At 55.4% G+C, this 23,346-nt stretch overlaps 1 protein-coding gene across 1 annotated transcript in view; it reads left to right on the forward strand.

Annotated features, from left to right (window-relative positions):
• Nucleotides 1–648: 648 nt before the first annotated feature.
• The window catches only part of LOC138350609 (uncharacterized), a 40,968-nt gene continuing 18,270 nt past the window's right edge, over nucleotides 649–23,346 (forward strand). Inside the window, exon 1 of the mRNA XM_069301637.1 lies at nucleotides 649–1,203. Within this exon, the coding sequence (XP_069157738.1) occupies nucleotides 854–1,203 (350 nt within the window). The 5' untranslated portion in view covers nucleotides 649–853. The remainder of the gene's footprint in view (nucleotides 1,204–23,346) is intronic.

Genomic DNA, 23,346 nt, shown 5'->3' on the forward strand with positions numbered 1-23,346 from the left:
CACTCTCACCCCAGCTAACACCACCTCAAGTACCACTCTCAACCCAGCTAACACCACCTCCAGTACCACTCTCACCCCAGCTAACACCACCTCCAGTACCACTCTCATCCCAGCTAACACCACCTCCAGTACCAATTGTGAGAGTTTGAGGATATGGAATATGGAATAGTAAGGAATTGAGCTCGGAAAATTTCTAAAAATTTTCTTTAATTCTTTTAACCTTTATTCCTGTCGTGATATTCAATTAGGTCGCCTGAGGAAGGACTTGCTTAGCTAACACACCAGTGTAGTAAGCAGCTCATTCCTCACTCTGGGACCATTTATGAACAATTGACTAGGCAAACGCAGAGAGACACCAAAAAAGTTTAAATCCCCTCTACTATCGGCCGTCGACCTTCGCCATTCGCCGAAGCGAATCTAACGAGTAGGTCCTGGGCTCTCACAACAATAATTTATTGTTGTGTGATGCCGTATATTTGGTCCAAAACTCATCAGTTTCAATTTAATAGTCGAGTGTGAGAGTACGCTTACAGAACCATATAAATGTGTGGGTGTAACGCAGACAGTGTTCAACATAACTTAGTTTATTCAATAAAGTACTAACCACTACAACAAAAACAAAAGAAATATCAATGACGTTACTGGAGATCCTTCCTGTGACACTATCAATGACAGCTAGACACCAGCCCCTCGGACTGCATAATGAACTAACTCGAACATAATGAGAGATTCCGTCCTCTGCCTCTGGGGGGCGTGGACGTCGGGCTCTGGCTGCCAGTAGCTGTTTGTCGCTGACTGGTGGTGGTTGCTCGTTGCTGTGGGGCGCCAGCTGACTGAGGCGGAGGTCAGCAATATGGCGGCGACTGGTGGTGGCCGCATCCGCCGTGTGAATACTGCTCGGCTGGAGTTCTCTGCACCGGTGGATTGGGAACTAGTGGCGGCTGCGCTTTTGGATGTCCTTCAGGTGGATGTTAAAGATCTCCTCGGTCTCGAGAAATTTTCTCCCACTCGCGTGGCGGTGACGTTTGCCACGTCACCTGGATACGAGCGGTTTGTGGGGTGTTGGAACGAGCGGACGACTCCCCTTCCTCATTCGGCTGTGTCTGTGACTGTCTCTGATCCGTGGGGTCCACTGACCTTTGTGAGCGTGCACGGGGTACCTGTTACGTTTCCAGAGGTGGAGCTTTCTTCTGTGTTTACGAGGTATGGTATGGTGTTGCGTCATCGGTACAACTTGTTTAGTGCCGGGCGGCTGCGGGGCCTCCGGCTGGGTACTCGCACGCTGCATATGCGCCTCAAGGAGCCCATCCCCTCCAAGGTTATGTGCTGTGGTCTTCCGTTCCGGGTTTTCTATCCAGGGCAGGCCCGCACGTGCTTCCGCTGTGGGGAGGAGGGCCATGACGCTGCCCAGTGTGAGATTCCTCGACTGGAGACTGCTTCTGTATTCAGTGTGGGGGATTTTCCCCCCCTCCGTGAGGATGGTGCATCCCTGGCTGGTCCTCGGCGTGGGGGTGTGAATGGTGGGGCACCTGTGACTGTTGTGCCTGGTGGTGCACCTGCGACTGTTGTGCCTGGTGGTGCACCTGCGACTGTTGTGCCTGGTGGTGCACCTGCGACTGTTGTGCCTGGTGGTGTACCTGCGACTGTTGTGCCTGGTGGTGCACCTGCGACTGTTGTGCCTGGTGGTGCACCTGCGACTATTGTGCCTGGTGGTGCACCTGCGACTGCTGTGCCTGGTGGTGCACCTGCGACTGCTGTGCCTGGTGGTGCACCTGCGACTGCTGTGCCTGGTGGTGCACCTGCGACTGCTGTGCCTGGTGGTGCACCTGCGTCTGCTGTGCCTGGTGGTGCACCTGCGACTGCTGTGCCTGGTGGTGCACCTGCGTCTGCTGTGCCTGGTGGTGCACCTGCGACTGCTGTACCTGGTGGTGCACCTGCGCCTGTTGTGCCTGGTGGTGCACCTGCGACTGCTGTGCCTGGTGGTGCACCTGCGACTGCTGTGCCTGGTGGTGCACCTGCGACTGCTGTGCCTGGTGGTGCACCTGCGACTGTTGTGCCTGGTGGTGCACCTGCGACTGTTGTGCCTGGTGGTGCACCTGCGACTGTTGTGCCTGGTGGTGCACCTGCGACTGCTGTGCCTGGTGGTGCACCTGCGACTGCTGTGCCTGGTGGTGCACCTGCGACTGTTGTGCCTGGTGGTGCACCTGCGACTGCTGTGCCTGCTGGTTCGTCTGTGCCTATCGTGTCTTCTGTGCCAGCTGTGGTGGAGGACGTGGCTGCTCCTGATTCCCGTCTTCTACTTCCGGTGGATGTGGAGGTGCATCCTGTTCCTGGTGCTTCGTTGGTGAATGGGCGAGGTGTTGGGAGTGTCGTCTCGGTGCCTCCCGTTGTGGGCGATGCTTTCACTGAGGGTGATGGGAGCGTCGTCGTTGGTGCCGGCGTTCCTGTTGCATGCATTGCGAGTCCGCCTTCTGCTCCCCCTGCGGGTGCGTGCCAGGAGGGGGCGTTGACCTCCCATGCTCCTCGCCGGAAGCGCGTTGCGGGGGCGCGCTCACGCAGTCGAGAGCCCCCTGGCAAACGGATTGAGGCTTCGCGGAGTTGTGCCTTGGGTGGTGCCCCCCCTCCTCCTCCTAATTCTCCTGTGTCTGATATGGATTCCGGAAGTGATGCAGTGCCGGTTGGCAGCAAGAATTCCTCGTCGGTGGTGGACGTTGGTGATACCTGGTCAGTGGCAGCGGGGTCTCGGCGTGCTTCGCTGGGTGATGCCGGCACTGTCCGCCTCCTGCGGGATCAGAGGCCAGGCATTATGGTGGATTCCCCGACGGTGGAACGGCGGCAGTTTGAGCCTCAGGATGCTGACGGCGCCTCTGCAGTGGGTGGCTCTGTGCCCTCTGGTGGTCCTGGAAGGGCTGGGGGTCATTGATGGGTTCGATGGCGCCTGCTATTGTTTGTGCGTCTTTGAATGTTCGTGGTCTGAATGCTTTGGCGGTCCAATTGGGCCTTGTGGATGTGCTTCGGGAGCAGCGGGTGGATGTGGCTCTGATCCAAGAGCACAATGTTCGGGATGTGTCTGTGTTGCAGGGGTTGTGTGCTGAGTATCATGTTGTGCTGAACCCGCCGAGGACGTCCTTTGGGGGAACGCTGATGTTGTTTTCGCGGAGGGCATCCATTTCCGTGCTTCACACGGAAATGGATGAAGATGGGCGGGTCTTGTTTGTTCGGGCTGAGTATTTGGGGGTTGTGATTCCGTTCTTGACAGTGTACGCCCCTTCTGGGGTGGCGCATCGTCAGGACCGGGAGCTGTTTTTTCGGGAGGGGCTTTTGCCATACCTGCGGCATGATACGCGGGATTTGATCTTTGGGGGGGATTTTAATTGTGTTACGTGTGTGAGGGATTGCTCTAGTGCTCACCCTCGGAATGTTTCGGCCGCTTTAATTGAGGTTTTGCGTGCGTGCGGGTTTCGCGATGCGGCTGTTTTGTGTGGCGGCTCGTTGGAGTATACCTTCGCTGCGCGTGGGGCGAGTTCTAGGTTGGATAGGTTCTATGTTTCAGGTGGGGAGTGTTCGGTTTTTGATTTTCGCACGGTCCCGGTGGCTTTCTCGGATCATTGTATGGTGGTTGTCCGGGTTGGTGTCCGGAGTCAGGTGCGGGTGGGGCCTGGGTGGTGGAAACTCAATTGTCGGTTATTGCGTTGTCCACGTATTTGTGCGCAGTTTCGGGCCTGGTGGGTTGGCATCGTTGCCCGGAAGGCTGATTTCTCCTCTTTGTTCGTTTGGTGGGAGTGGTGTAAGGTGGAGTGTCGGAGGTTTTTTGGGATTGTTGCTAAGCGGGAGGCTGCCGGGAGGTTTGGTCTGCTGCGGTTCCTTCAGGCGCGTTTGTCTTCTTTATATGTGCGGTTGAATGCTGGGGTTGACTGCTTTAGTGAGATTGCTGAGTGTAAGGAGCGTATTTGTGATTTGCGTGCGGTGTTGGCTGACGGTGTTCGCGTGCGTGCTCGTGTAGCTGAGCGGGTGGATGGGGAGAGGCTCTCTCCCTTTCTTTTAGGGAGGGAGAAGGCTGCTAGGGGTTCCGTTCTTCTCCAGGGCCTTCGGCGGCCTGATGGGTCTGTGCTTTCTAGCACAGAGGGTGTTCTGCTTACCGCACGGCGGGAGTTGGAGGCACTCTATGGGGAGGTGCATGGTGATAGTGTGCTCGCGGGTTCCTTTTTGGACAGGTGCTTCCCCGGTTTGTCGCGCTCGGAGTGTGCCCGGTTGGTGCAGGATGTTTCCACGGTGGAGCTCCTGGAGGTGGTTCGGTCGTTTCGTTCTGGGAGAGTGCCGGGTGCGGATGGCCTGCCCGTTGAGTTCTACCTTACCTTTTGGGATGTGCTGGGGGGGGTGCTTTTGGAAGTGGTGCAGGCGTGTTTGCGTTTGGGTGCTCTGCCTGATTCCTTCTGTGACGGGATCGTGCGGCTACTCCCGAAGCCGGGCGATTTGCAGTTGTTTTCCAATTGGAGGCCTATTACGCTCTTAAATGTTGATTATAAAATTCTTTCTAAGGTTTTAGCGCGTCGATGTCGGGGTGTCGTTGCGTCGGTGGTCTCTATGGAGCAATTTTGTGGTGTGCCTGGCCGTGCCCTGATGCATTGCAATGCCTTACTTCGTGACGTGCTTCTCTATGCGTCCGAGTATCGGCTTTCGGCGGCTATGATCAGCTTGGACTGGTCCAAGGCCTTTGATCGGGTGTCTTTAGAGTTTGTTTTTAGTGCTATGGAGAGGCTTGGGTTTCCGGTGGTGTTTGTGGGGTGGATCCGTTTGTTGTATGTCCGGAGTCGCAGTCGCGTTTGTGTGAATGGGTTTTTTAGCTCATTTTTTCCTATTTGCCGTTCCGTTCGTCAGGGGTGTCCCATGTCCATGCTTTTGTATGTGATTTTTCAGGAACCTCTTTTTCGGGCGGTGAAAGCGTGTTCCTTGATCGTGCCTCCTTGTCTGCCGTCCGGTCTCCGGCTACCCGTTTGCGGGTATGCTGACGACACCATTCTATTTGTAGCTTCGGAGGGTTCTGTTGCAGCTGTCCAGGACGTTCTCCTGCGGTTTGAGTCCGCTACGGGGGCCGTTCTTAATCGGGCGAAGTCGGGGTTGATGGGGATCGGTGAGTGGGCCTCCCGCCTGGTGTGGGATAGGTCGTGGTTTCCGGTGGTCTCCTCGATTCGGGTTCTTGGGATTACTTGGTTTGCCTCCTATGACCGCTCCTTGGAGTGGAATTGGGGTGCTGTCTCTCGGTCGGTTGGTGTTGCAGTTGGCCTTTTGTCGCGTCGGCCCTTGACGATTTATCAGAGGGGACTGCTTGTTGCGTGTAAGGTCTTGTCGCGTGTCTGGTTTGTGGCTCGATGTTTCCCGTTGGATCGTCGGAAGGCCTTGGGTTTGGAGAGTGTGGTGTATAGATATGTATGGTGTGGGCGTTATCAACCGGTGCGCCGTTCGACGTTGGTGTTAGGGGTGAGAGAGAGGGGTGTTGGCATTCCTGACGTTTTCACGAAGGCCAAGGCCCTCTTCTGGGTCTCGTTGCGTCGGGGGCTGGCTCTCGGTGGGGGGTTGAATACGCTGGGTGTGTTTTTCTGCTCGCTTCGCTTCAGTTTTTTGGTTGATTTGGGGGTTTGTCAGGAGGTGGCCTTGGTTACCCCCCCCTGTTTATTCTTGGGCCGTGGGGATTCTTCGGGAGCTCTGCCGCCATCCTGGGTTTCTGTCTTTCTCGTGCAAGGCTGTGTATGGGGTGTTGTTGCCCCGGGTGCGGCCTCGAGTGGAGGGCTTGTTCCCGTGTTGGGATTGGGGTGGTATCTGGTCGTGTTTGGGGGCACGGTTCTTGGCGCCTCAGCAGCGTGAATTGCTGTTTCGGGTTCTGCATTTGTCGCTGGCGACAAATGAGCGGTTGTGTATGCTTGGCTTGCGGGATTCTGGGGCGTGTGTTCACTGTGGTTTATGTGAATCGCAGGTGCATGTATTTTATTTTTGTGTCCGGTTACAGGGGTTGGTGGACTGGTTTCGGGATGTCCTGGAGGTGTTTTGTGGTCCGGGTTGTCGGGGTGATGTTTTGCGGTTTTTGTTTTTGTATTTTCCGGCTTATCCGCAGCGGGTGCGTAATACATTGTGTGTTTTGGTTGCTGATTATGTGTTTTGTGTGTGGGTTGGGAGGCGGGAGGGTTTTGGGATTGCCCGAATTTTAGGATTTTTACGGGGGCGCATGCGGTTTACCTGGTGGTGGTTGCAGCGCGCTTTTCCGGAGGAGTTTGGTCGGTGGTTCACAGATGCCTATGTTCGTGGGGTTGCCTTTGGGTCGGCGGGTGCCTTGGTGGCAAGGTGATGTTCTCGTCTTGGGTGGGGTTGGGGTGTTGATGGGGGGGGTTTAGAGGGGTTGGGGGGTTTCGGGGTTTGCTTTGCTATGCGCTCCCTTTCCGCTTCTTGGGGTGTCCTTGGCGGGGGTTGCGTGTGTTTGTGTGTCTCCCCCCTTGAGATGCTGCTGCTCCTGTGTGTGTGTGGTGTGTTTTCCGTACCTCCGGGTGCCGGTTGTGTCCGTATGCGTGTGGGTGTGTGATTTTGAGGGGGGTTTTGGCTCCTGCGTGGGCCTGGGTTTTCTGCTGTACTGTTTTCTACTGTTCCTTTTGTGGCCGTGTTTCGCTTTGGCCTGTAACCCTTTATTTTGCGTGCTTGGGTGCAGTGTGGTGTGCCGTGGTGGTGTGGGTGGTATGAGTGTGTTTGTCTTGTTGTTTAGAGTGTGTTTAGTGTGTGGGTACATAATTTCTTCTTATTTAGTGTATATCATTTTCCTGGGCAGCGCGTGTATGATCCTATGCTCCTTTGTTCTTCTGTGTGTGTGGTAGGCGTGGTTTTGTGCACGTGATTATATATCCACGTCTGTGTATGTTTATGTTATTGGTTCCCGGTGTGTTTCAATGTTATTTATGTACTTTATTGTTAATTTATTTTTCATGTAATTTTCTTGGCCATGTTCTGTGTTGCTATGTAGATATGTACTGTTTAGCCTATTGTTTCCATGTACTGTTTTAACACTTATTTCCCTGTACTGTTTAGCCCATTGCTTCAATGCGTTTTCATTTTGTTCAGCGCTTGTGTTTGTTTTGCGGTTACTGTTATTGTTTAGTGTACAGACTGTTTATTCCTGTGTACTGTTACTTCATTGGTGTACTTGATGTGTACAGGTTTGCGTTGTTTTGTGTGTTCTTGTAATTTGTGTAATTTATAAAAATAAAAAAAAAAAAAAAAAAACTCGAACATAAGCGTGCACACAGAGGAATCAAACAAGCAGGCAATAACAGATCTATAATCACACCTGTAACTATGACACAGTAGGTTCTGAGACACGTCTCCAGTAACCTCCTAACTGTTCTACACCTCTGTGCAGTCCACACCTGCACTAGCGGTTGCAATGCTCTCATATCAGTAGCCTGTCAATGACAACAATGACTAATGGGTTCACTGGCAACTCCATCAACCCTTCCTCGAATTAATCTTTACGTTACGTTAACACTCCGTCCCACGGACGATCAACAATCAATAACAATTGATTTACGTTAATGACAAAGTAACATTTACGTTAATAACAAGGTAACATTTACGTTAATTTATTAACTCTTACAACTGTCCCTAGTAACGCGGAAATTACATAAATACTCTACCCGTCGAGCATTCAGTGAGTAAATCCCATTAATCCCTGTACTTCCAGACAGCTGATTAATCTCTTTACTAGTTACGTTAATTTACGTTACTTTACGTTATCGGTTACTATCACTCAACGATGGTAAATTCTGATTTACAATGTCCAAAGTGATAAGAGAACGGTAATCACTCGTGATTACCCTTAGTCATTAATTACTATCCTCAAGATCAATAATTAATCAATTAAATACGCAACTTTTCACACTGGCTCAGCAATTTACATTAAGGTATGAATTCCGTCCGAGGCTTCCATACTCAGACCAATTCAGGTGATTAAGAACGTTAATCACCACGTTTACGTTATTCTAAAATGACGGTTCTCTTCCCACAGTCAATCAAGTGCCGGTACTTCAGGCCCCCTGCTGGCAGGTGGCTGGCTCACGGCACGGTAGGTGGTGTAGGTGGCGGCGCGCTAGGTGGTGTAGGTGGCGGCGCGGTAGGTGGCGGTAGGTGGTGTAGGTGGCGGCGCGCTAGGTGGCAGTAGGTGGTGTAGGTAGCGGCGCGCTAGGTGGTGGTAGGTGTAGGTGGCGGCGCGCTAGGTGGCGGTAGGTGGTGTAGGTGGCGGCGCGTTAGGTGGCGGTAGGTGGTGTAGGTAGCGTCGCGCTAGGTGGCGGTAGGTGGTGTAGGTGGCGGCGCGCTAGGTGGCGGTAGGTGGTGTAGGTGGCGGCGCGCTAGGTGGCGGTAGGTGGTGTAGGTGGCGGCGCGCTAGGTGGCGGTAGGTGGTGTAGGTGGCGGCGCGCTAGGTGGCGGTAGGTGGCGGCGCGCTAGGTGGTGTAGGTGGCGGCACGCTAGGTGGCGGAAGGTGGTGTAGGTGGCGGCGCGCTAGGTGGCGGTAGGTGGTGTAGGTGGCGGCGCGCTAGGTGGCAGTAGGTGGTGTAGGTGGCGGCGCGGTAGGTGGCCGTAGGTGGCGGCGCGGTAGGTGGTGTAGGTGGCGGCGCGCTAGGTGGCGGTAGGTGGTGTAGGTGGCGGCGCGCTAGGTGGCGGTAGGTGATGTAGGTAGCGGCGCGCTAGGTGGCGGTAGGTGGTGTAGGTGGCGGCGCGCTAGATGGCGGTAGGTGGTGTAGGTGGCGGCGCGCTAGGTGGCGGTAGGTGGTGTAGGTGGCGGCGCGCTAGGTGGCGGTAGGTGGTGTAGGTGGCGGCGCGCTAGGTGGCAGTAGGTGGTGTAGGTGGCGGCGCGCTAGGTGGTGTTAGGTGGTGTAGGTGGCGGCGCGCGAGGTGGCGGTAGGTGGTGTAGGTGACGACGCGCTAGGTGGCGGTAGGTGGTGTAGGTGGCGGCGCGCTAGGTGGTGGTAGGTGGTGTAGGTGGCGGCGCGCTAGGTGGCGGTAGGTGGTGTAGGTGGTGTAGGTGGCGGCGCGCTAGGTGGCGGTAGGTGGTGTAGGTGGCGGCACGCTAGGTGGCGGTAGGTGGTGTAGGTGGCGGCGCGCTAGGTGGCGGTAGGTGGTGTAGGTCACGGCGCGCTAGGTGGCGGTAGGTGGTGTAGGTGGCGGCGCGCTAGGTGGTGGTAGGTGGTGTAGGTGGCGGCGCGCTAGGTGGCGGTAGGTGGTGTAGGTGGCGGCGCGGTAGGAGGTGTAGGTGGCGGCGCGCTAGGTGGCGGTAGGTGGTGTAGGTGGCGGCGCGCAAGGTGGCGGTAGGTGGTGTAGGTGGCGGCGCGCTAGGTGGCGGCCCGCGAGGTGGGGGGAGGTGGGGTAGGTGGCGGCGCGCTAGGTGCCGGTAGGTGGTGTAGGTGGCGGCGCGCTAGGTGGCAGTAGGTGGTGTAGGTGGCGGCGCGCTTGGTGGCAGTAGGTGGTGTAGGTGGCGGCGCGCTAGGTGGCGGTAAGTGGTGTAGGTGGCGGCGCGCTAGGTGGCGGTAGGTGGTATAGGTGGCGGCGAGCTAGGTGGCTGTAGGTGGTGTAGGTGGCGGCGCGCTAGGTGGCGTAGGTGGCGGCGCGCTAGGTGGCGGTAGGTGGTGTAGGTGGCGGCGCGCTAGGTGGCGGTAGGTGGTGTAGGTGGCGGCGCGCTAGGTGGCGGTAGGTGGTGTAGGTGGCGGCGCGCTAGGTGGCAGCGCGCTAAGTGGCGGTAGGTGGCGGCGCGCTAGGTGGCGGTAGGTGGTGTAGGTGGCGGCGCGCTAGGTGGCGGTAGGTGGCGGCGCGCTAGGTCGCGGTAGGTGGTGTAGGTGGCGGCGCGCTAGGTGGTGTAGGTGGCGGCGCGCTAGGTGGCGGTAGGTGGTGTAGGTGGCGGCGCGCTAGGTGGCGGTAGGTGGTGTAGGTGACGGCGCGCTAGGTGGCGGTAGGTGGTGTAGGTGGTGGCGCGCTAGGTGGCGGTAGGTGGTGTAGGTGGCGGCGCGCTAGGTGGCGGTAGGTGGTGTAGATGGCGGCGCGCTAGGTGGCGGTAGGTGGAGTAGGTGGCGGCGCGCTAGGTGGTGTAGGTGGCGGCGCGCTAGGTGGCAGTAGGTGGTGTAGGTGGCGGCGCGCTAGGTGGCGGTAGGTGGTGTAGGTGGCGGCGAGCTAGGTGGCGGCAGGTGGTGTAGGTTGCGGCGCGCTAGGTGGCGGCGCGCTAGGTGGTGTAGGTGGCGGCGCGCTAGGTGGCGGTAGGTGGTGTAGGTTGCGGCGCGCTAGGTGGCGGTAGGTGGTGTAGGTGGCGGCGCGCTAGGTGGTGTAGGTAGCGGCGCGCTAGGTGGTGGTAGGTGGTGGAGGTGGCGGCGCGCTAGGTGGCGGTAGGTGGTGTAGGTGGTGTAGGTGGCGGCGCGCTAGGTGGCGGTAGGTGGTGTAGGTGGCGGCGCGCTAGGTGGCAGTAGGTGGTGTAGGTGGCGGCGAGCTAGGTGGCGGTAGGTGGTGTAGGTGACGGTGCGCTAGGTGGCGGTAGGTGTAGGTGGCGGCGCGCTAGGTGGTGGTAGGTGGTGTAGGTGGCGGCGCGCTAGGTGGCGGAAGGTGGTGTAGGTGGCGGCGCGGTAGGAGGTGTAGGTGGCGGTGCGCTAGGCGGCGGTAGGTGGTGTAGGTGGCGGCGCGCTAAGTGGCGGCGCGCTAGGTGGCGGTAGGTGGTGTAGGTGGCAGTAGGTGGTGTAGGTGGCGGCGCGCTAGGTGGCAGTAGGTGGTGTAGGTGGCGGCGCGCTAGGTGGCGGTAAGTGGTGTAGGTGGCGGCGCGCTATGTGGCGGTAGGTGGTATAGGTGGCGGCGAGCTAGGTGGCGGTAGGTGGTGTAGGTGGCGGCGCGCTAGGTGGCGGTAGGTGGTGTAGGTGGCAGTAGGTGGTGTAGGTGGCGGCGCGCTAGGTGGCAGTAGGTGGTGTAGGTGGCGGCGCGCTAGGTGGCGGTAAGTGGTGTAGGTGGCGGCGCGCTCGGTGGCGGTAGGTGGTGTAGGTGGCGGCGAGCTAGGTGGCGGTAGGTGGTGTAGGTGGCGGCGCGCTAGGTGGTGTAGGTGGCGGCGCGCTAGGTGGTGGTAGGTGGTGTAGGTGGCGGTGCGCTAGGTGGCGGTAGGTGGTGTAGGTGGCGGCGCGCTAGGTGGCGGCGCGCTAAGTGGCGGTAGGTGGTGTAGGTGGCGGCGCGCTAGGAGGCGGTAGGTGGTGTAGGTGGCGGCGCGCTAGGTGGCGGTAGGTGGTGTAGGTGGCGGCGCGCTAGGTGGCGGTAGGTGGTGTAGGTGACGGCGCGCTAGGTGGCGGTAGGTGGTGTATGTGGCGGCGCGCTAGGTGGCGGTAGGTGGTGTAGGTGGCGGCGCGCTAGGTGGCGGTAGGTGGTGTAGGTGACGGCGCGCTAGGTGGCGGTAGGTGGTGTATGTGGCGGCGCGCTAGGTGGCGGTAGGTGGTGTAGGTGGCGGCACGCTAGGTGGCGTTAGGTGGTGTAGGTGGCGGCGCGCTAGGTGGCGGTAGGTGGTGTAGGTGGCGGCGCGCTAGGTGGTGTAGGTGGCGGCGCGCTAGGTGGCGGTAGGTGGTGTAGGTGGCGGCGTGCTAGGTGGCGGCAGGTGGTGTAGGTGGCGGTGAGCTAGGTGGCGGTAGGTGGTGTAGGTTGCGGCGCGCTAGGTGGGGGTAGGTGGTGTAGGTGGCGGCGCGCTAGGTGGTGTAGGTGGCGGCGCGCTAGGTGGCGGTAGGTGGTGTAGGTGGCGGCGCGCTAGGTGGTGGTAGGTGATGTAGATGACGGCGCGCTAGGTGGCGGTAGGTGGTGTAGGTGACGGCGCGCTAGGTGGTGGTAGGTGGTGTAGGTGGCGGCGCGCTAGGTGGCGGTAGGTCGTGTAGGTGGCGGCGCGCTAGGTGGCGGTAGGTGGTGTAGGTGGCGGCGCGCTAGGTGGCAGTAGGTGGTGTAGGTGGCGGCGCGCTACGTGGCGGTAGGTGGTGTAGGTGGCGGCGAGCTAGGTGGCGGCAGGTGGTGTAGGTTGCGGCGCGCTAGGTGGCGGCGCGCTAGGTGGTGTAGGTGGCGGCGCGCTAGGTGGCGGTAGGTGGTGTAGGTTGCGGCGCGCTAGGTGGCGGTAGGTGGTGTAGGTGGCGGCGCGCTAGGTGGTGTAGGTAGCGGCGCGCTAGGTGGTGGTAGGTGGTGGAGGTGGCGGCGCGCTAGGTGGCGGTAGGTGGTGTAGGTGGTGTAGGTGGCGGCGCGCTAGGTGGCGGTAGGTGGTGTAGGTGGCGGCGCGCTAGGTGGCAGTAGGTGGTGTAGGTGGCGGCGAGCTAGGTGGCGGTAGGTGGTGTAGGTGACGGTGCGCTAGGTGGCGGTAGGTGTAGGTGGCGGCGCGCTAGGTGGTGGTAGGTGGTGTAGGTGGCGGCGCGCTAGGTGGCGGAAGGTGGTGTAGGTGGCGGCGCGGTAGGAGGTGTAGGTGGCGGTGCGCTAGGCGGCGGTAGGTGGTGTAGGTGGCGGCGCGCTAAGTGGCGGCGCGCTAGGTGGCGGTAGGTGGTGTAGGTGGCAGTAGGTGGTGTAGGTGGCGGCGCGCTAGGTGGCAGTAGGTGGTGTAGGTGGCGGCGCGCTAGGTGGCGGTAAGTGGTGTAGGTGGCGGCGCGCTATGTGGCGGTAGGTGGTATAGGTGGCGGCGAGCTAGGTGGCGGTAGGTGGTGTAAGTGGCGGCGCGCTAGGTGGCGGTAGGTGGTGTAGGTGGTGTAGGTGGCGGCGCGCTAGGTGGCAGTAGGTGGTGTAGGTGGCGGCGCGCTAGGTGGCGGTAAGTGGTGTAGGTGGCGGCGCGCTCGGTGGCGGTAGGTGGTATAGGTGGCGGCGAGCTAGGTGGCGGTAGGTGGTGTAGGTGGCGGCGCGCTAGGTGGTGTAGGTGGCGGCGCGCTAGGTGGTGGTAGGTGGTGTAGGTGGCGGTGCGCTAGGTGGCGGTAGGTGGTGTAGGTGGCGGCGCGCTAGGTGGCGGCGCGCTAAGTGGCGGTAGGTGGTGTAGGTGGCGGCGCGCTAGGAGGCGGTAGGTGGTGTAGGTGGCGGCGCGCTAGGTGGCGGTAGGTGGTGTAGGTGGCGGCGCGCTAGGTGGCGGTAGGTGGTGTAGGTGGCGGCGCGCTAAGTGGTGTAGGTGGCGGCACGGTAGGTGGCGGTAGGTGGTGTAGGTGGCGGCGCGCTAGGTGGCGGTAGGTGGTGTAGGTGGCGGCGCGCTAGGTGGCGGTAGGTGGTGTAGGTGACGGCGCGCTAGGTGGCGGTAGGTGGTGTATGTGGCGGCGCGCTAGGTGGCGGTAGGTGGTGTAGGTGGCGGCACGCTAGGTGGCGTTAGGTGGTGTAGGTGGCGGCGCGCTAGGTGGCGGTAGGTGGTGTAGGTGGCGGCGCGCTAGGTGGTGTAGGTGGCGGCGCGCTAGGTGGCGGTAGGTGGTGTAGGTGGCGGCGTGCTAGGTGGCGGCAGGTGGTGTAGGTGGCGGTGAGCTAGGTGGCGGTAGGTGGTGTAGGTTGCGGCGCGCTAGGTGGGGGTAGGTGGTGTAGGTGGCGGCGCGCTAGGTGGTGTAGGTGGCGGCGCGCTAGGTGGCGGTAGGTGGTGTAGGTGGCGGCGCGCTAGGTGGTGGTAGGTGATGTAGATGACGGCGCGCTAGGTGGCGGTAGGTGGTGTAGGTGACGGCGCGCTAGGTGGTGGTAGGTGGTGTAGGTGGCGGCGCGCTAGGTGGCGGTAGGTCGTGTAGGTGGCGGCGCGCTAGGTGGCGGTAGGTGGTGTAGGTGGCGGCGCGCTAGGTGGCAGTAGGTGGTGTAGGTGGCGGCGCGCTACGTGGCGGTAGGTGGTGTAGGTGACGGCGCGCTAGGTGGCGGTAGGTGGTGTAGGTGGCGGCGCGCTAGGTGGCGGTAGGTGGTGTAGGTGGCGGTAGGTGGTGTAGGTGGCGGCGCGCTAGGTGGCGGTAGATGGTGTAGGTGGCGGCGCGCTAGGTGGCGGTAGGTGGTGTAGGTGGCGGCGCGCAAGGTGGTGTAGGTGGTGTAGGTGGAGGCGCGCTAGGTGGCGGTAGGTGGTGTAGGTGGCGGTGCGCTAGGTGGCGGTAGGTGGTGTAGGTAGCGGCGCGCTAGGTGGCGGTAGGTGGTGTAGGTGGCGGCGAGCTAGGTGGCGGTAGGTGGTGTAGGTGGCGGCGCGCTAGGTGGCGGTAGGTGGCGGCGCGCTAGGTGGCAGTAGGTGGTGTAGGTGGCGGCGCGCTAGGTGGCAGTAGGTGGTGTAGGTGGCGGCGCGCTAGGTAGCAGTAGGTGGTGTAGGTGGCGGCGCGCTAGGTGGTGGTAGGTGGTGTAGATGGCGGCGCGCTAGGTGGCAGTAGGTGGTGTAGGTGGCGGCGCGCTAAGTGGCGGTAGGTGGTGTAGGTGGCGGCGCGCTAGGTGGCGGTAGGTGGTGTAGGTGGCGGCGAGCTGGTTGGCGGTAGGTGGTGTAGGTGGTGTAGGTGGCGGCGCGCTAGGTGGCGGTAGGTGGTGTAGGTGGCGGCGCGCTAGGTGGCGGTAGGTGGTGTAGGTGGCGGCGCGCTAGGTGGCGGTAGGTGGTGTAGGTGGTGGCGCGCTAGGTGGCGGTAGGTGGTGTAGGTGGCGGCGCGCTAGGTGGCGGTAGGTGGTGTAGGTGGCGGCGCGCTAGGTGGCGGTAGGTGGTGTAGGTGGCGGCGCGCTAGGTGGCGGTAGGTGGTGTAGGTGGCGGCGCGCTAGGTGGCGGTAGGTGGTGTAGGTGGCGGCGAGCTAGTTGGCGGTAGGTGGTGTAGGTGGCGGCGCGGTAGGTGGTGGTAGGTGGTGTAGGTGGCGGCGCGCTAGGTGGCGATAGGTGGTGTAGGTGGCGGCGCGCTAGGTGGCGGTAGGTGGTGTAGGTGGGGGAGCGCTAGGTGGTGGTAGGTGGTGTAGGTGGCGGCGCGCTAGGTGGCGGTAGGTGGTGTAGGTGGCGGCGCGCTAGGTGGCGGTAGGTGGTGTAGGTGGCGGCGCGCTAGGTGGCGGTAGGTGGTGTAGGTGGCGGCGCGCTAGGTGGCGGTGGGTTGTGTAGGTGGCGGCGCGCTAGGTGGCGGTGGGTGGTGTAGGTGGCGGCGCGCTAGGTGGCGGTAGGTGGCGGCGCGCTAGGTGGCAGTAGGTGGTGGCGCGCTAGGTGGCGGTGGGTGGTGTAGGTGGCGGCGCGCTAGGTGGCGGTAGGTGGCGGCGCGCTAGGTGGCAGTAGGTGGTGTAGGTGGCGGCGCGCTAGGTGGCGGTAGGTGGTGTAGGTGGCGGCGCGCTAGGTGGCGGTGGGTGGTGTAGGTGGCGGCGCGCTAGGTGACGGTGGGTGGTGTAGGTGGCGGCGCGCTAGGTGGCGGTAGGTGGCGGCGCGCTAGGTGGCAGTAGGTGGTGTAGGTGGCGGCGCGCTAGGTGGCTGTAGGTGGTGTAGGTGGCGGCGCGCTAGGTGGCGGTAGGTGGTGTAGGTGGCGGCGCGCTAGGTGGTGTAGGTGGCGGCGCGCTAGGTGGTGTAGGTGGCGGCACGCTAGGTGGCAGTAGGTGGTGTAGGTGGCGGCGCGCTAGGTGGCGGTAGGTGGTGTAGGTGGCGGCGCGCTAGGTGGAGGTAGGTGGTGTAGGTGGCGGCGCGCTAGGTGGTGTAGGTGGCGGCGCGCTAGGTGGCGGCGCGCTAGGTGGCGGTAGGTGGTGTAGGTGGCGGCGCGCTAGGTGGCGGTTGGTAGGCTGTGGCAGCCTACCCCCTCCCGAGCAAGCGTAGTACTCCCATCACTTTGGCGCCAAAACACTGACTTGAGATTTCCACGAATTTCTATGAGAAAACTGCCCCCTGAACACTTGGCACGAATTTCCCCGTTCCCCTCGACTGCTACAAAGCACTAGCAGGAATTAGAACGTCTATAATCACTGGAGTGGGGACCCACGAGTCTGTTGCTCCTCGTATGCAAATTACCCACGATCCAAGATTTCTCTCACTCGTTCCCTATCTATCTACCCCTCAACGAGGATTCCAGCTGGATTCTGTCTGTGCAGCTGGTGGTCTTGGTGGGGGCGGCAGTGAGGGAGCTGAGACGACAGTTACCACGACGTCGTCTTACCCAATTTGGTCGAATGGGCAAGAGAGAGACGTCAGGCTGGGGTGGTGACTGGAGCAGAATGATGTCTTGGGGCAGGAACACCGGCTTCCCGGGCTCTGCCTCAAAAGAACCAATCAGAGAGAGGCACACAGCAGCCTACCCCTCTCAACCAATCAGAGACGGTGTACCATGGCCCTAGGGCACTCCAAAATGGCCGACCAACATGGCGGCTCAAGATGGACGCCTGCCGTTGCCATGACGACAATGCTGGAGCTAGCGGGAGGCCCACGCTCGCCCATGCTGTCCCAGGCCTCCCAAGATTCCCGCGCAAATCTTGAGTCCCTCCAAGCTTACAGTGAAAAGATGCTATTGTTATATCTCTGTCCACAGACCGACCAGGGGTAACATTTCTGGAATGCTGATGACTGGGGCTCTCCCATGAGTCCAAACACAAGATGTTTCGGGTAATGGTTTCCAAACTTAGGTCCGCGCACTTAACAAGTGCACTTAGCAAGTGTACAGGCCTCCACAGGCATAAGAGCACTATTGTAAGTGAGCTGGTGAACCATCCCCTCACATAACTCTCATGCCAACCATCTCCACCTCCAGTACCATTATCATCCCACTTATCACCACTTCCAGTACCACCCTCATCCCAGCTAACACCACCTCCAGTACCACTCTCATCCCAGCTAACACCACCTCCAGTACCACTCTCACCCCAGCTAACACCACCTCCAGTACCACTCTTGTAATAACCCTCAATGTCCCTTTTATTATCACCCTGAACCTTTCAATGGTAACCCTTCTCTGTACTCTGTGAACGGCTCTCTCTTCGCTCAATACCCCAGCTTAACTCTGTTACAGTCCAGTATGACCCCTCACTGGACGGCCACGAATATAAACTGAATATTAAATGAGGAGGACATAACGAAGGATAGGGGTTATTAATTTATTACTAATTATAAACTATAAAACATTAAAACTGCCACCACCTTCCAAACATAAATGAATGAGTCTAAAATTATTGAGACCCTAGGAAGGAAGGGACTCAATAACCAGGGAACTCAAAGTAAATGACTCTTAATGGATTAAACCTGTAGTCTTACGGAACTGAACGGGAGATTCTAGAGCGACTTTACTATTCATAAGATGGAGAACACAAAGGAATTTCTAGCACAGCAAATGAGAATCACAAGAATGAATAACACAGTCATTAATAAAAGGGAACAGATAACTAAACAAAAAAATACGTTAATATTTTTTATTTATTGGAACCAGCATATTTGAATCAAAATTGAAACATAGCCTACTCTAATAAAAATTAAAATCTCCTATGAGGCACGGCCTGTAATACCAGTGTTACAACTCAAGTGCACTATACCTTAAATACTGCAGCTTGCCAAAGGATGTTGATTGGCTGCCCACAGGTCAGTTGACCTGTATGTACCTCAGCCGAGGTCCCCAGACACACTAAACTTTTCTTTATTGAATACGCTCACCAGTGGAACAGGCTCCACCCCCTAGTTCCTAGGCCCACATTAACTCCGGCTATCCCAAGCCTATGGCCAATGGATTTTACTATGACTAGGTGCTCTAGAAACCGGACCAATGGCATGGGCAGGCACTACCCTGTGAGGCCCCGCCTCCCCAGGCCTACATGTCTTTAACCAATCCGGATCAGGCTTAACCATAAGGGTCAATTCCTCTTGACAGAAAACTCCAAAAACTGGGAAGACACCAACGACTTTCCTTGCTGGGCACCCACGTGTAACTTGAGATCCCAAGTTTATTATCCCTGGGGTAATATACCCAAATTCGTCACTGGCCCGGAGGACAGGAAAGAGAGGGGAGCAAGTGGCTTCAAGCTGTTTATGACACCCCCCTCCCCCCCGGGACAAAAGACAAATGACCCAAGGGAGGGTAGGCAAGCGAGAGAAGGGAAGGGGAAGAGGAAGGAGAAGAGAAAGGGGGAAGAGCAAAGGGGAAGGGGAAAGGGGGTAAGGGGCTATGGTGTGCATATACCATTACACTCTCACCCCAGCTAACACCACCTCCAGTACCACTCTCGTCCCAACCATCACCACCTCCAGTACCACTCTCATCCCAGCTAACACCACCTCCAGTACCCCAGTACCACTCTCATCCCAACCATCACCACCTCCAGTACCACTCTCATCCCAGCTAACACCACCTCCAGTACCACTCTCATCCCAGCTAACACCACCTCCAGTACCACTCTCATCCCAGCTAACACCACCTCCAGTACCACTCTCATCCCAGCTAACACCACCTCCAGTACCACTCTCACCCCAGCTAACACCACCTCCAGTACCACTCTCATCCCAACCATCACCACCTCCAGTACCACTCTCATCCCAACCATCACCACCTCCAGTACCACTCTCATCCCAACCATCACCACCTCCAGTACCACTCTCATCCCAACCATCACCACCTCCAGTACCACTCTCATCCCAACCATCACCACCTCCAGTACCACTCTCACCCCAACCATCACCACCTCCAGTACCACTCTTACCCCAGCTAACACCACCTCCAGTACCACTCTCATCCCAACCATCACCACCTCCAGTACCACTCTCACCCAAGCTAACACCACCACCAGTACCACTCTTACCCCAGCTAACACCACCTCCAGTACCACTCTTACCCCAGCTAACACCACCTCCAGTACCACTCTCATCCCAACCATCACCACCTCCAGTACCACTCTCACCCCAGCTAACACCACCTCCAGTACCACTCTTACCCCAGCTAACACCACCTCCAGTACCACTCTCATCCCAACCATCACCACCTCCAGTACCACTCTCATCCCAACCATCACCACCTCCAGTACCACTCTCACCCCAGCTAACACCACCTCCAATACCACTCTTACCCCAGCTAACACCACCTCCAGTACCACTCTCATCCCAGCTAACACCACCTCCAGTACCACTCTCATCCCAACCATCACCACCTCCAGTACCACTTGTGGGATATTTGGGCTTGATTCTGATTAATTAATAATTAAAGTAGTAAATTAAATTACGAAGGACCACCCGCTTTTAAAGTAAAGTGGGAAACTGAGAATTTCAGATCATTAGATAAAATTCTAGAGAAAACCAGTGACTATGGATATAACTAGAAAGTATGATCATAAGAATAATTAATGGGCTGTATTATTAAAGAAACAAACCTCAAACACCTACATTGGGGGGTTATTACTGGAGGTAAGTACGTCCAGGAATCAGTGTGGTTCGTTCACTAATTCAATTAATAATAATCTAATCCTATAAATAATGCTGAATATAATATCATTCACATAAAGAAGAACATGAATATGAGCATAGTAATGAATTACAGTAAATCACACATTAATATCAAACATTCTGAATACATCAAATTGCAAGGAAATGGATAAAAAAGAAATAAGCCTTAGCTTGTAGCAGATTCCTTTAGATAACCATGGAAGTCCTCTTAATCTCCAAATCTGGTACACTGACGAATGGTACGGTTCAACATGGAGAAGACAGCATGAGGAATTCTTCTCTCGAGCTGCAAGATAAATAACTACCAGTAGCAATTGATTTAACTACTCAATTCATATTCAAAATTATTAATATCTACAGATGGAATTCTAATCACCTGTTATTAGGTGTTATCCCGCTGCTTGACGAACAATCACCCCGCTATTATTAGACCTGTAAATGATGCATCAAATAAAGGGTACTTAGCTGTGGGCACTGTATAAGTATTAAGATTGCCGTAATTTCGCATCCCAGGCTCCGGTGAACCTATCCTGGATTGTGATGCGTTTCAAGCTGGCTGATCACGTGTCGTCAGGAACCAAGTCTAGGGGTCCCTCATTTAACACCAGCACTAGTTGAAAATATTATCTGCAAGGTCGTTCACGCCTCACAGTGGCGGCTTTCATCTGAGGATGGATAACACCTGCCCGATTTGCTGGGCAATGGCGTCTTTTATGAGTACGGTAAGCACAGTTCTGCCTCCTTTCGGCTCTGCACGTGTCCGCGTACTGAGGGGGATGGCGTCCCTCCAACCCACGCCGAGTCGACGTTCATAACACAAATTATTGTCTCGAACATTAATATTTCTCGCATTCGCGCTTGAAACTTTAAAGACTGGACGGGTTTATTATTTAGAGGAACGAAATATTATTATTTAACTATTTAAGAATAGTAAATATATAAAGGAGAGGAATTAATGTCTCCCCATGGCATTCATTGATGACGTTAACTCTATCGCGAGGTAGACGCTATGATTCTAACGCTCTATTCGGCTTTTAGTTAGAGAACAATACGTCTGCAATCAGTTGTCATACAGAATGCTTTAATTATGGAGAATCGTATTTAATTCTCACACAAATTGGATATAATGTGTTTACTGTAAGGAAATCTGACGCAATACTGACGTCAGGTGACGTGAGAATTCTAGCCTAATGCACAGATGAATTATTAGTACATGAGAATTCTACGAGTTGTTAATTTTACTTACTACAATATTTAGTATGGTTAGTAATAAGTAATGAGAATACAACAATGTATTCGGTGTTGGAAATATCCAACATAACTCCGGGGGGAGGATTCTAGGGTCGCAGTGTACTGTGTTGTACTGACCTATCCCGAAGTGGTATTAAGATTAATACATTAGTATGTTAATATGTTAGTATGTTAGTACACACATAACGAACGTCCCGGATTTATCAAGGACTTACAAGAACTTGAGTCTTGCTATTTACATGTCAAATTAAACATGTTGTTTGTAGCCTACACAATATTTATAGAATTCAACTCTCCCAATTTAAACTAACAGAATCTACGGTGATGCGATATCCTGGGTCATAGTGACGTGTAATGTTTCGTTACGTGATATCACATCGTAGCATCATCACAGTTTTCTCAGTGGGATGTGAAAGAAATTACTCTTGTTCAGAGTTGTAATAGGCTTGCAGTTTCCCTTAGTGGAAACATGCATGAAATAATGAAACATTAAATGATTAAGTTATCGGTAATCAGGAACACTCTAAAGCTCACAATAAACTCAACAACTAGGGTCGCAGTGACATGTAATGGTGTATTACGTAGCTGCTGAATCATAGGTAAACTCAGAATAAGTTCCTAAGAACTGATAACACTATTGTATGATTATACAGTAAAGTATTATTAGTCATTTAAGATCATGGAGACTATGACACCACAGTAAGGTCACTGTCTAGGGTCGCTGTGACTTGTAACTATTGAGTTACTAGACAATAACATCACGCAGCATCACGATCACCTCAAATTCAAATTAGGAGATTGAATTAAATGTGCACTGCCGTGCAGTAGTCATGCTGACTGATGGTACAACTAATTTGCTAACTAGCTAAAATAATAGAAAGGTAGAGAACTGAAAAGTTTATTCATTAAAATCAAGGAAAATTCTGAGTCGACAGTGAGATTAGTAGCCTAGTCATTCTGACATGAGCTAATTAAATGGTAGCTCATAGGCTTGACACTGTAAACTGGTTAATACGAAATCACCTTTACATGAAACTGAGTTTCATTAAATCAGTCTCTATAGGTATAGTCAACTGTAATTAATGGTGAGTACAGATTAGGCTAGTACTCAGTTGACACTAACTAAAGTCCCTAAGCCTACCTAAATAAATGGTTTGAATTTCTAACCTACCTAAGTAAGGGACTAAGCTAATTGTGAGCAAAAATGTACTCGAATTAACATTGTGAGCAGTATTGAGCTCATTAACAGGTCGAGTTATATTAAACTCGTGAACATGGTGAGCTACAGTGAGTTCGTCAGCAGTGCTGACAGGGTGAGTTGCAGTGAACTCGTCAACAGTGTTGACAGGGTGAGCTACATTGAGCTCGTTAGCAGTGCTAACAGGGTGAGTTGCAGTGAACTCGTCAACAGTGTTGACAGGGTGAGCTGCAGTGAGCTCGTCAGCAGTGCTGACAGGGTGAGCTACAGTGAGCTCGTTAGCAGTGCTAACAGGGTGAGTTACAGTGAACTCGTCAACAGTGTTGACAGGGTGAGCTGCAGTGAGCTCGTCAGCAGGTAAACTCAGAATAAGTTCCTAAGAACTGATAACACTATTGTATGATTATACAGTAAAGTATTATTAGTCATTTAAGATCATGGAGACTATGACACCACAGTAAGGTCACTGTCTAGGGTCGCTGTGACTTGTAACTATTGAGTTACTAGACAATAACATCACGCAGCATCACGATCACCTCAAATTCAAATTAGGAGATTGAATTAAATGTGCACTGCCGTGCAGTAGTCATGCTGACTGATGGTACAACTAATTTGCTAACTAGCTAAAATAATAGAAAGGTAGAGAACTGAAAAGTTTATTCATTAAAATCAAGGAAAATTCTGAGTCGACAGTGAGATTAGTAGCCTAGTCATTCTGACATGAGCTAATTAAATGGTAGCTCATAGGCTTGACACTGTAAACTGGTTAATACGAAATCACCTTTACATGAAACTGAGTTTCATTAAATCAGTCTCTATAGGTATAGTCAACTGTAATTAATGGTGAGTACAGATTAGGCTAGTACTCAGTTGACACTAACTAAAGTCCCTAAGCCTACCTAAATAAATGGTTTGAATTTCTAACCTACCTAAGTAAGGGACTAAGCTAATTGTGAGCAAAAATGTACTCGAATTAACATTGTGAGCAGTATTGAGCTCATTAACAGGTCGAGTTATATTAAACTCGTGAACATGGTGAGCTACAGTGAGTTCGTCAGCAGTGCTGACAGGGTGAGTTGCAGTGAACTCGTCAACAGTGTTGACAGGGTGAGCTACATTGAGCTCGTTAGCAGTGCTAACAGGGTGAGTTGCAGTGAACTCGTCAACAGTGTTGACAGGGTGAGCTGCAGTGAGCTCGTCAGCAGTGCTGACAGGGTGAGCTACAGTGAGCTCGTTAGCAGTGCTAACAGGGTGAGTTACAGTGAACTCGTCAACAGTGTTGACAGGGTGAGCTGCAGTGAGCTCGTTAGCAGTGCTAACAGGGTGAGTTGCAGTGAACTCGTCAACAGTGTTGACAGGGTGAGCTGCAGTGAGCTCGTCAGCAGTGCTGACAGGGTGAGCTCGTTAGCAGTGCTAACAGGGTGAGTTACAGTGAACTCGTCAACAGTGTTGACAGGGTGAGCTGCAGTGAGCTCGTCAGCAGTGCTGACAGGGTGAACTACAGTGAGCTCGTTAGCAGTGCTAACAGGGTGAGTTGCAT

Source organism: Procambarus clarkii, chromosome 46 (assembly GCF_040958095.1).
Source record: "Procambarus clarkii isolate CNS0578487 chromosome 46, FALCON_Pclarkii_2.0, whole genome shotgun sequence".
Lineage (NCBI taxonomy): Eukaryota > Metazoa > Arthropoda > Malacostraca > Decapoda > Cambaridae > Procambarus > Procambarus clarkii.